This window comes from Microtus ochrogaster, chromosome 16 (genome assembly GCF_000317375.1).
Source record: "Microtus ochrogaster isolate Prairie Vole_2 chromosome 16, MicOch1.0, whole genome shotgun sequence".
Lineage (NCBI taxonomy): Eukaryota > Metazoa > Chordata > Mammalia > Rodentia > Cricetidae > Microtus > Microtus ochrogaster.
This window is the reverse complement of record NC_022018.1, coordinates 33990880-34004366: the sequence shown is the minus strand read 5'-3', so window position 1 is coordinate 34004366 and position 13487 is coordinate 33990880. Positions and strand designations below refer to the sequence as shown.

The 13487-nt window shown below is 38.7% G+C and overlaps 1 protein-coding gene across 1 annotated transcript; it reads right to left on the bottom strand.

Annotated features, from left to right (window-relative positions):
* Positions 1-1804: 1804 nt before the first annotated feature.
* On the bottom strand, positions 1805-8994 carry LOC101983810 (prolactin-5A1-like). The gene is made up of 5 exons (XM_005355137.1): positions 8964-8994; positions 6401-6576; positions 3557-3664; positions 2759-2953; positions 1805-1993 (listed from the first exon to the last, which is right to left on the bottom strand). Exons 1-5 carry the CDS (start codon positions 8992-8994, stop codon positions 1805-1807), a joined length of 699 nt encoding a protein of 232 aa, XP_005355194.1.
* Positions 8995-13487: the final 4493 nt, after the last annotated feature.

Below are 13487 nucleotides of genomic sequence, written 5' to 3'. Positions count from 1 at the left end.
AGGTCTTCTTGCTGGACAATATTCCTGCAAGTCTGGCAATTTTGGAATATGGTAGATTTTTGAATATTTCTATACATAACCATCTAGTGTTGCTTGCCCTAGATATATTGTACTTCAACAGATTAAGAAAAAGAATATTTAAGTTTAACTGAAATTATCAGAAAAGCAAGGGAGAAGGGAAGGAAAAGGAGAACATGAGATGGTATCTGATATTAAGTTTAAAAATAACAATAGATGTAGGTTTCCCTGAGTTTGATAATCTAATGACAACTGACTCCACATCCTGTCTCTCATACATTTTGGGTTTTGTCATCTTTTCTCCTTTCTTCTTTTCCCATCAGTTCTTTGTTGTAGAAAGATAGCCCGACATTGCCACTTTCAAGGATGTCTGGCATTTAAATCAGCCTCTCCCTTGCTTTGAAGGCAGTTAATGGGTTACAATATCCTCACCCATAATGCTTTTCCACACTCAGGATATGGACTATTAGGGATTGTAGCAGTGAGTATGGATGCTATAATTTGTGACCTTGATGAGAAAATCTGTATATTTGGGCAGGCTGATTGTTAATAGAGAAAATTACATGGGGCTAAAATCAAGGGAAGAATTGTGCATCAGTCCTCGGGAAAATTAGTTATAATGAATTTGACTTTCTGATCTACTCTGTGACCATCTGAACAAGAGAAAAAGAGAAAGTGTTAGACACCTAATGGAGAGATCAGTGGTATGCAGATTTATAGCTGAGAAGTGAGTGCTTGTGATTTATGAGATTCCTCTGAATCAGATGGCAAATACACTTTGAGCCACTTTGGTTTTTATAGCAATGGGATAGCTAGCAGAGACTGTAGGAGGTCACAAACAGCAGAGGTGAGGAGTAGGGATGCCAATTTATAATAATCTTATTTACTCATTAATATGTTCTGTGAGAGGGGTACCTGCCACTAATAGGGAATTTAGTTGAGAGCGTTTAAGACTATAAGAATTGCCCATTCCTTCTAATCTTCCATCCAGTTGTGATAGTGTCACGTAAGTGGAAATATTCTGGCAAGGACAGTAGTGTGAGCAGTTCCGGATGTCCAGTGGTATGACAACGTCAGAACTGGAAGCGACTAGAAGCATCAGAACATGAGGGAAAAGTACTAAGCAGTGTACAGAGAAGTGAAAATTAGCCTGGAGAAGCCTTGCTAGAGCCCAGGTAAAGATAACATGTGGTTTTATCGAAGATGATACTGAGCAGATGAGAATTCAGAGGAGAATGCCTGAAGACAGTTTTTGCAGATACTTAGAGCCATTATTTCTTTGGATCCAAGAACTGTCTGAATTGACAATTTTTTTTTTTTGGAAATGAGGGATATTGAATTGCATTATCCTTGTATTTTTTTTCTTCAGTACAATATGAAAGTTGGCTCATAGTAGTAGGTGCTGGTTGTCATAAAGTATCCCAGGAGTTCCATGTTTTTGCTAGAATAACATGTCCCTCCTCGATTCTACTCACTTGACTTGCATTAACTTACAGTGATTCTAGATCAGTTTGGACTGTATCTTGTTTTCAAGAAAAACATAACTTACAGCAAATTTTGATAGGAAAATCTCAATGCTTTTGATATGTTTGCTAGTAAATTGACAAAAGAAACAGTTACAAATTTATGTTTTCAGGCGTGATATTTTTTAAGGCACTAGTTTTTAACAGCCCAAGAATTCATCAGTACACATGGAAAAGGCATAAACTGTACAAAAATGCTTGAGGGATGAGTCATTAGAGCATTGCTCCTTTTCTGAGCATTTCAGAATAAATAGAATGCAGACTTAGCATTTTCTGGGGACCATTTGACATCTCAAGATATTAACATGAATGGCGATCCTTTCTGCATTATAATTCAGGCAGCCAAGGAGGACATGGTAGAAAAATAGAGGAGAAGAATTGCCTAACAGATGTGAAGATGGCAGTCCAGCTGTGGCAAGGCCGTCTGCATCTTCCTCAAATTCAAGACGAATCTAGTCATGAAATAATAAGCACTTATTAATTGTAATGTTAATAATTATCATTCTGTAGTGCTGAATAAAGATTTGGGAGAAAATTAGGAAAGGAAAACTTTATCCCAAAATATGGATTTTCATGAGTCTAGAAGAGGCAGCCGTAGATCTGTTAGTTATCTGGAAACTAGACCCAAGATCCCCTACATATATTTTGGACATCCAGCTGGTCCTAGGTGGAGTATGTCCCTACAAAAATAGATAGAAGTTGCTACTTGACTGTAGATGAGTGAAGGACAATAAAGGAACTAGTGTTAGTTCTCCCAAGAATGACCTTTCCTTTATCTTTGGTGTTGTCTCTGAGGTACAATATGTGCATCTTGATTTTGTTAGTTCACCATTTTCTTCTTCCTGCTTTCCATCAAATCTACCCAGCAGCTAATATCTCGAAACAAAGCCACAGAAATGACAAGGACTGTTCTTGGTGGTTAAGATGCAGACAGAGCAGTGATGGTGTGAGATCTCCTGAAATCTCAAGAGACGTTCACTCTGTCCAGGAAGGGCACTGTCTAAATTACTGTGAGGAGAAATCCCTATCTCCTGAAAGCCCTGGCTGTGAGGTGCTGAGTGAAACACCTTTGAGAAAGTTGGAGTTGCCAACAACCCCTCAGGCAGGAGGCTGTCTATGTCACTCTCCCAGGAGACATACTTCAAAAGCGTTTGTCTCTACCAGGGTCGCAGCTTTCACGAATGAGAAAAGCCAAGTAGTAAAAGGTGGGACCTTACCAGGTTGAGTAATGACTTGACTTCGCTTAGTAGTCCTGCGAGTCTTGTTAGTTTTGAAACTGTCTCTCTGATTTTAGAAATGAAAGCACCAACACCGGGGATTGACTCCAGATCAGCAATATCTGTTATTACATGCCTCAGGGTGTTGTTCCAGACAGTCAACATACCTATGGTCTCTTTCAGAAGGACCTCAGTCTAGGCAAAAACAATTGAGCATCACATTAAAATGTATAAAAAACGGCAGGTTGAATTGCATGTGATACCTAGCGTAGTGTTTGTCACTTGTGTTATGCAATGTTTTAAGGATCATTAGCAGCAGTGTTAGTACAATGATTTGTGAGTGTCTAGACATGAATTAGATCTTAATAGATTTTCTCTTCCTTTACTTTTTAAAGATAATCTCTTCCTTCACTTTCCCTCACGTTTACAGTTACAGATAAGTGAAGCAGATGTGCAGAATGTGCATAGCCAATGTATAAAATCATCAAAGAGCACAAAATATATGTGTGGTGCGTTAAACTTGGTTGAGTAAGGATGGGAGGTGTCATAGTTACTATTAACAGGTTGCCTAATGTGTCAGCCTTGCGCCAGATGCCATATTAGCCGCCTGTGCAGCAATACAGTATTTCCCAAGATGTAAAGCCCAAGGAGAAGGCAACAACATTGGGTGGGAATTGTAAGCTTTCCCCATGGATTGCTCTGTTTCCTTCCTTTTTTTTTTCTGTAATAACCTGCAGCTTGGCAGAGCTGGGCTCCTACTTCAGTTGATTTGACGAGAAAACGAGACTGGGGCCTCACCTGAATATCTTGGTCTTCTGTCATGTTATCTGGAACGGGGAGGGAATAGTTGTAGCATAGCAGGGGAATTTTGTCCTTGATGCCTGGACCTTTAGCATATTCTTTGTCCTGGAAATGATGAGAACATTAGGGAACTGGAGAAGTGAGTCAATGAATCCCTGAGCTATTATCACCGAACTAATAAAAAATAATAACCTATCTCTAGCTACACTAATGGCAATAGTCGCCTTAATCAATCTATTCTTTTACACACGACTAATTTATTCAACCTCGCTAACCACCTTCCCAAGCAATAACAACTCCAAAATGTATATTCACCAAAACCACACAAAAAACAACAACATACTATCACCGATAACAATCATAAGCACACTGATACTTCCACTATCACCCTTACTTCTATAACAGAAGTTTAGGATAACTAGTCCAAGAGCCTTCAAAGCCCTAAGTAAACATTCAAAGTTTAACTTCTGATAAGGACTGCAAGACTACATCTTACATCTAATGAGTGCAAATCAATTGCTTTAATTAAGCTAAGTCCTCTACTAGATTGATAGGACTCAAACCTATGAACTTTTAGTTAACAGCTAAACACCCTAATCTGGCTTCAATCTACTTCTCCCGCCTATCAGAAAGGGGGCGGGAGAAGCCTTAGTAGAGTCAGTTATCTACACCTTCGAATTTGCAATTCGATGTGATTATCACCTTAAGGCTTGGTAAAAAGAGGCTTTATCCTCTGTGCTTAGATTTACAGTCTAATGCTTTACTCAGCCATTTTACCTATGTTCATTAACCGCTGACTATTCTCTACCAACCATAAAGACGTCGGGACCCTATACCTACTATTTGGGGCCTGAGCAGGGATAGTAGGAACAGTCCTTAGCATCCTAATTGGAGCAGAACTTGGTCAACCAGGTGCCCTATTAGGCGACGACCAAATCTACAACGTAGTCGTTACAGCCCACGTGTTCGTAATAATCTTCTTCATAGTTATACCGATGATAATTGGTGGCTTCGGCAACTGACTTGTCCCACTTATAATCGGAGCACCAGACATAGCATTTCCCCGAGTAAATAACATAAGTTTTTGACTTTTACCACCATCATTTCTCCTATTACTGGCATCATCAATAGTAGAAGCCGGAGCGGGAACAGGCTGAACTGTTTACCCTCCACTAGCCGGCAACTTAGCGCATGCTGAAGCATCAGTTGACCTGACTATTTTTTCATTACACTTAGCAGGTGTATCCTCAATCCTTGGGGCAATTAACTTCATTACTACGATCATTAATATGAAACCACCAGCTATAACACAATATCAAACCCCTTTATTTGTCTGATCAGTCCCTAATCACCGCTGTACTTCTACTGCTTTCACTCCCTGTTTTAGCCGCAGGAATTACAATACTTCTTACAGACCGTAACCTGAATACCACTTTCTTCGATCCCGCTGGAGGGGGTGACCCTCTCCTCTACCAACACCTATTCTGATGGATTCATTAATGCATTTGGTCTATGTTCACTTTTAAAGGATGAACACTACATAAAAATATTTAAATTTAGGAATGAGGAAAATGATGCGTTGGTGTAGTGAATGAATCAGATCAGTGATATCACTGTTCCACTACCCTGGAAGCCTGTTAACTTCTCTGAGTTACCATTCCTTTGCTTTCACATGCTTTCTAAAAAGTTGTTATTTGAAAGAAAAACAAACAAACAAACAAACAAAACACCCATAACTACAAAACACTTGGTGTTTTAACAATGCTCTTTCCTGGAACATCATTGGCACAGTGAGTGTGTATCTGTGCTTGTGACCCTCAGCTTTCTGTTACTTGTTATCACTGAGTCTGTACACCTTGACCATAGAATTTCCTTAAAAATTCAAACTGTAATTTGATGATTATAATAGAATCCGTCAACTCATGCATAGAATTTTCAGAAATATCATACAGTGAAAAAAGAAAATAAAAATAATATACTCAATGTTTCCTATTATCAATATTTATTGAAATTTTCTTTGGTTAAATATATTATTTAAAATACCTTTATTTGAATTTTATAGTGAACAAAATTGTAAAGATTAGTGACCCACTCGGGTTCCTAACAAGTTGGAAGGCTGCCAGTCACGACTGCAGAATGAAACACTTTCTAGTGATTAAGTAGAACGAGATGGATGAGTTTATCACACATGCGAGAGGCCTATGCTGCACGTTCCTTGTTGTTTGACCTTCTTGTCTATTGTTACCACCTGAACTGACTTAGAGGGAGCAAAGCCTCTTCCTATTAACAGCTGTTACAATGTTTCCTTCAAAATGGTAAACTCATACTTTCCAACGTCTCCCAAGTTTGGGGATTTCTGAGAAGCTATAATTATTGCTGTTATCATTATTGATTTTCTCCTCCCAGCATTATTTCTCTAATTGTAACTCTTCTTAATTTTAGCCTTCCCCTACAACCCATTCTGCCTTATTGGGTATCTGTTGTGCACTAAGTGGAAAATGCTGATGGGGACTGGCACCCAGCACACCCCAAAAAGATGGTAGAGATTCTTTTCAGTCAAACATTGTAGGGTTTCCCACCACAAGTGGAAAACTTTTAATTAAAAAATAATTTAAAATATAGAAATTTCTTATAGAGAAAAAAATCACTTAAAGACTTCCCCTTTGAACTTAAAGATTTCACCAAATTGTTCTTCCGTTCTTCTGGTTCTGTTTCTGGTGCCCATGAAGATGTGTTACATGATGTTTGGATCACAGGGCTTCTCTGCTGAGCTGCAGTACCATCCAGATACTGTTGTGAAAGCTCCTCGTGGGAGAAGCCGACCGTAAGTGAGGTACTTACAAACTCATTGAGTATTTCCGAAGTGAGGCGCTTGGTGCTCCTAGACAGGCCACGAGCTTGATTAAACAAGTACTCGAGGGTCAACTGGCATCGCCCATTTACCGCTTTACACATGGGCACACACGCCGCATTCTCCCACAGAAGCATGCTCGATATGAGCGGCAGCAGGAGGGCCCCTGGCGTGAAGAAAGAAATCACTTATGTGGTCTTTTTCCAAGTGAAGTTACACATGTTATGCTGTCTAGGGAAGCCATGCCTATCACCTCTTTTGTCCAGATTAGTACATTTGAGCCCACTTGGGAGAACAAACGTCATTCACTATGAAAATCATCTCAATACGTACCCTTCATAACACGATCAGACAGGTGCTAAGACCTCTACTCTGATCACGCCAACTTTTCAGACTTGTGACAATGACTTGTGCTGATTTCATCAGGCGATAGACCTGATTAGTCATTTGTTCTTTCAAGAGGAAGATCAAGTATGTACCACATGCTTCCTCCCTCCCTCCCTCCCTCCCTCCCTCCCTCCCTTCCTCCCTCCTTCCCTCTCTCTCTCTTTTCCTTTGTTCCTTCCTTTCTTCTTTAAAATTTTTATTATTTTATTTTTTTGAGACATGGTCCCTCTGTGTAGCCCTGGCTTTCCTGGAACTCGCTTTGTAGACCAGGCTGGTCTCAAAGTCAGAAAGATCCCCTTGTCTCTGCCTCCCAAGTGCTGGGATTAAAGGTGTGTACTTCACTGCCTGGTTAAAAAGACCTTATAAACCTTTGTGATACAACCACAGAGAATTTTCAGAAATAAAAACATGAGGACCAGTTGGGGCATAGTATTTAAAATTTCTGCCATAAGGAATGAAGATTGAAATTACAATTCTCAGGATCTAAGCAAATGCCTGGTGGATGGAGGCCCTTGGGAAGTCCAGTTTCTTAAAGGGCAGAACTAGAGGATACCATAAAAAAAACTAATCGTATGGGTAGGTTGTGATTACACTTGAGATGCCTCAACGAATAAGGTAGATCAATTGAAACTGATTTCTGACATAAACCTCTAGCCCCAAGGATCACGCACATGACTGAGAATATAAATACAAACACACGTAATAAAAATGCATACCCGTGAAAACAAAAATGTGCAAAAAACCTGAACAAATGAGAAAAGCCTCTCCCAAAACAAAAACCCAAAATGATGTAAAAACCCGTGAATCAGCCGGGCGATGGTGGCGCACGCCTTTAATCCCAGCACTCGGGAGGCAGAGGCAGGCGGATCTCTGTGAGTTCGAGACCAGCCTGGTCTACAGAGCTAGTTCCAGGACAGGCTCCAAAGCCACAGAGAAACCCTGTCTCGAAAAACCAAAACAAACAAACAAACAAACAAACAAAAAAAAAACCCGTGAATCTTAGAATCCAAGTTTAACAGAACCTTTGATGGAAGCAATTTGAAATGTCCAAAGTTAAAGGAGGGAATTATTACGATTAAGGTGTGGGAAACATCTAACCTCAAATACTCCAAAGAGTTTAAAAAATTCAGAAAAGTCATTCAGTGTGAAAGTTAGTTAACCAACCTTTTTAAGTATAAAATTAAACTCTTGTCAAAATTAACATTATCTCAATTTTCAGAAACATGTTTTCATGAGTTAATTTATACTTGATAAATACACACAGACAGACATACACGTACACACGTACACACACACACACATACATCTTCTACTACTCATTGAAGAGATATTATCAGTCTAGATATGTTACTCTTTTGATTCAAATTTCATAAATTTCTTAACTGTTACAAATTCAGTTATTTCTATTTCTATTACTTTTTGAAGTTATAATGTATGTATATCAATTCCCCTTCATATTCCTTCCCTCAAACTTCCCATTTACCCTTCCTTGCTCTCTTTCAAGGTCATGGTCTATTTTCTCATTTATTGTTGTTACATACATATATATACTCTCTCAGTTTTCTTAATATAGTAAAAAAAATATAAAGGCCAATACATGGCACTTTATATTTTACAATCATTTGTTTTGAGCCAATTTCTCAGGAGAGTATAAGACACACATCTGCTACAGTTGTCTATGTTAGGCTGAGAACTGAAAGTGTCAATAGGTTGATTCAAGTCAGTCGGTCCAGAGCAGTGACCTGGAACCAGAAAAGGATAGCGGTTTCATTCTGAAATTGTTATAAATTGTACCTCTTCATTCCTGTGTTCTCACTCCAGATAATTTCCCATATTAAGATGGACCATTCCTTGTCCAGAGGCTGTCCTGCGCATTGGAGATTGTGTTTCTACTCAAGAGATGCTAGTAATATGAATACCTTGTTCTGTTCACTCCAATCCAGACAACACAAACCATAGAAATTGCTACATTTCTCTGGAGCACAAAAGATTCTTTTCTGAACTGTTTGATCGAAGAGTGTACTGTGTCTTGTGCCTTTTATAATGAAGATTATAAATTTTTCCTAAGTATTACAGGAAACCAAGAAAGTATTTCATCCATGAATCGTTTACTGTAAAGTTATGAATTCATTCAGCTTGGATGAGCATCAGTGAAAAAATACTTACAGGAGTGGGATTGAGACAAAGACAGCCACATCTCTGAGAAAGCACTGCAGTGTGGATACCAACTGAAGGCCACTTCGCCAGAATCCTGCCTTCAGTTAACTCTCCACCACCTATATAGTCCATCAGACCACTCCCAAAGGTATGCAGAGATGGGCTGTGGAAAGAAATGATATTTGGAATCCCAGGTGAGGGTCCCATGACCCTGACTCCTCAGGAAGTGTTGACAGTCTTATCGCTGTAATAAAAGCCCTAGCTTCATCTATATTGTTTTCCTTATTTCTACGCTTAGTTAGCCTTCAGTTTTATCATGGTGGGATCATCACTCCCAGCTGTCACTCCAGAGGAATGTAGCAATTTCCTAACACTTCGTCTTTTCCCTCAGGCTCTTACAGTCTTCTGTCAACTCTTCAGCAACATTTCCCGAAAAATGTGTGACAAACTTTATTTTATTTCCTTTATGAGCATTGGGCCACCATGCCACAGTAACGATAATATAATATCACCATTTTAATTGATATAATTTTCTCTCAGTAACAATCAACCACTATAGAATTGGTCTTTGCTACAAGGTTAACAGCAAGAGTCATATGTGGTATAAATGTATTTTGAAAAGTTCATAGGCATACCACATCTATTTATCAAAATAGCAATGAAAGTCTTCCAGTTGGACAAGGCTAGAACCTCCTCAGTCATAGATTTTGGCATCGCTTAGAATGCAAAACATGGGTTCTCATTTTGAACAAGTCTTAACCCAAATCAGAATGTGGTTAGTTGGTTGCACTGTGAATGTGGTGCCACTATTGAAACAGTCATTATAATTTTTGCTTAGATTGATTATTGTGTTACTATATAGCTTATCAAGTCATTTATTAATACTTCACTCCAGTATTCTGCCTAGTATATTTGGAATTATCAAATCAGCAGGTACATTGGGAGTTCCTAGCTCAGCCCAGCCTTATTTATCCATACCCTGAAACAAGAGCCTATTATATCTTCATCAGCAGGTTTATCTCATTTGGTTTTGATGTACGTAACAACAGAGCATGTGTCTTATGGCAGGCCTTTGAGGCCTCACTGGCTAAACAATCAGGACAAAAAACATCTCATCATATAATGCTAATTTTCAGATGGGGTTTTCATGGTCTCTCAAGATTTACTGCTACCTTCTCAACACAAGGGAAATTAATTTTGTAATTCAGCTTCTGGGCTCTCCTAGAAACAACAATAAGGCTTATAAATGTTTGAAAATATCCCATTGAGTTTACAACAATTGCCTGATCTGCTCTAGGCTGGCTCTGTAATGGCTTCATTTTGGTCATGTGCTAAGTTCAACTTACAGTTGACCCCTCAAAGAAATTCTCCAACTTTGGTACACACCATGTGTACCAACACCTCATTCACCCAGCGAAGGTGTTTGCAGTGGAAATGTGAACGCTGTATCATATAAATCATCTTATGGTCACAAGACAACCTAAATACTTTAATTGTTCTCACTCATGTTCATCTCTTACCGTCTGTTTCTTTCAGTTAATTTTGAGAATGCTATGAATTAATTTTAAATTAAGTATTCATTCAGCAGATGCACTTTTTCACAGTAGGGCACTAAGAAATCTGTAATTTTATATTGCCTTTGTAGCATCTTACACAGATGGGAAACATTGAAAACACGGGCAATTCTGTTAGTCAACACCATGAGGCGATTCCAAACCAAGGAGAACCTTTCACAACTGCAGGTCCAGTGCCAATCACTTGCATCTCTTCTTCCCTTCAGTAAACTGTGCCTCACAACTCACAACACATCTGAAACCCATAAACATTTCATCTGCTCCTCTGTCAGTATTTTCAGATAAACTCTCATTTGATGACATCAAAATTCTTGCAACTTTCTTTTCCTATAATAATTTCTATAGTATTTTACAAACCTATTTTTTTTTGTTTCAATATCTGTCAATCAAAGTCACCAAAACTTCTCATATTATGACTGTGATCCTCTATTGGTAATAAGAGTGTGAAGGTAAACTCCCAGGCCCCACAAAACCAATGCTTTCCCGTGTAGAATGTTTCTTTTCCTGTGGTACAAAATATCTCTGCCTCTAAGGCTCTAGTATCAATATATGCCCATTAAAACATGGAAGCAAGAATATTGTGAAGCTTCTGCCACATTCAGTTGAACTATAGGGTTTTTGGAATTCTTTTTAATAAGCACTAATAATTAGGTATGCTATCCTCATTAAAAATTCTGGCCCAATTCTTCAGAAAAAAAGGAAAAATAAACTTATGTTTTATAAGGGTACACAAAAGACACAAGATAACCAAAACAATCTAGAATCTGAGAAGCAAAACCAACTAAAACATTAAAAAAGTAACTGTTGGAGGTATTACCATGCCAGATTACAAATAATTTTACAGGCTGTAGTAATAAAAACAGCAAGATAACATGAAAACGAATTTAGAAATTAAAGTGTTATTGGATCCATGGTCAGTGGGATGACAAGAGGAGCTCCAAGAAAACATACCATTATGTTCCAAAAAAAGGTGAAAAGGAGAATGGTGTTGCCCAACTCTTAAAAGAAGGAATAGCTGAAAACTTTTTCCCTTTGGTAGAAGGTAAAACTTTACAGATGCAAAAATCTCACCAAGTTCAGTCAGGATACATCCAGTGTTGTCCTCACTGACATTCAGTGAAATCATATTCCAGGAAAAAAATGAAAATAAAACATAATCTTCAAACCAGACAAGAGGAAATGCTGTGCTACCTCCAGAGGAACACAAAATCTAAAGTTTTGAAAGCTTTTCTCTGAATCTATGATGCTGATAATCAAGAAGCACATGGAATGAGAAAGGTTTACTCATAAATATTATACATTAGCTAGACTACCTTTCAGAAATGACAGTGATATAAAGAGTTTTCAGATAAAGTAATAACTTAAAATTTTTATAAACAGTAGAGGTTTTTTTGGCACTGTTGGATATTGAATGAGGGACTATGCTAGGAGAGCACTCAATAGTTGAGTGGTATCTTCATCCAGTAGACCTATGCTTAAGTTCGTTGAAATCGTCCACTAAGAAGGTAGTGTAGGGAAGTCTTATGTGCAACCTCGGATGAGTTCTAATTTCTTCCAACTGTGTGTGTGTGGCAGGGGAGTTCTTAGGATGTGCTCTTCTGTGTCATGACTATACCTGGGGCTGCAGACCCTGATACTGCCAGTAAGAATAGTGTCGCCTACAAAGGAGCACCCAAAGTTGACCGGAGTGAGGTGTATTCTATTCTTTTCATAGTCCTAGGGATCTTCAACTAGATAACTTTTTAATGGAACATTAATTTGGAAGTTTGGTTTTCTCCTTTGTAGAGTTACTTATGAGGAACTAATGCTCCTACGTCATATAAATAGTTATATTAATTCAGAGAGCAACAATAGATCACAAAAGAACTAGTCTCCAGAAATTTTTCATCTGAGTCACTATGATAGCCAAGACACAGTGATTCCCGTGCTAAAAACAGAAATCCCCCCCAAATTGTCTATATTCAAATTTAAGCAGCTAAGTTCCCTAACACACTGGGCTTTGCAATATTTATTCCACAGTACAAAAATTTACTACTCAACTAGCGTTCAAACCTCAGACAGGAGATAATGGAACTATTTTCATAGTATCTGCTACTGCAAAATCACTCAGAAGGTATCCACATGGTTTTCACAAGCTGAACATGAAGATGAAGATGAAGCCAAAACATAAAGACAGGGGCGTCCAAACAGGACTTATACAACAACAATATGAGCATGCCCAACAGAATCTAAGTCTTGGTGTAACAATCAGATAGTCATTCAGAAAACACATTAGATGAGCCTCTAAAATGGCAGACATCTCTACAAATCATTTTTTCAAAATTGGAACCAAGTGCACAAAGCAAACCATGTTCTAAACGGCAAAGAGCTCTCTAGGAAGTCTCTAAATCCTAAACCTGAGTGACTACAGTATTTGTTATAACCCCCCAATTCATTTCCTTTCCCAGCTCACACATGCGCTTCTGTGGACAGCATCATTCCTCAAGGTCGCTGCATCGGTAAAGAACACCTGCACTGCTATTCCAGCGTGAGGAAACTATAGCTAGGGCTTTCCTCATAGCTGACTTCACTCCAAACTGCTCCTGGACAAATAGATCTGTGAGTCTACTTCCTTGATTCCTTGTTTTAATACAAATTTACTAATATAAATTAGCAAAGGAAAATTTATTTAGTTTGAAATTTGGTTAATCATAGAGAGGAGAAATTAAGCATTGTGATTTTTCTCTCCCACAGGTCTCACATTTTTTTTTAAAATTTATTTATTTATTAAGGATTTCTGCCTCCTCCCCGCCACCGCCTCGCATTTCCCTCCCCCTCCCCCACCAAGTCCCCCTCCCTCATCAGCTCGAAGAGCAATCAGGGTTCCCTGACCTGTGGGAAGCCCAAGGACCGCCCACCTCCATCCAGGTTTAGTAAGTTGAGCATCCAAACTGCCTAGGCTCCCCCAAAGCCAGTACGT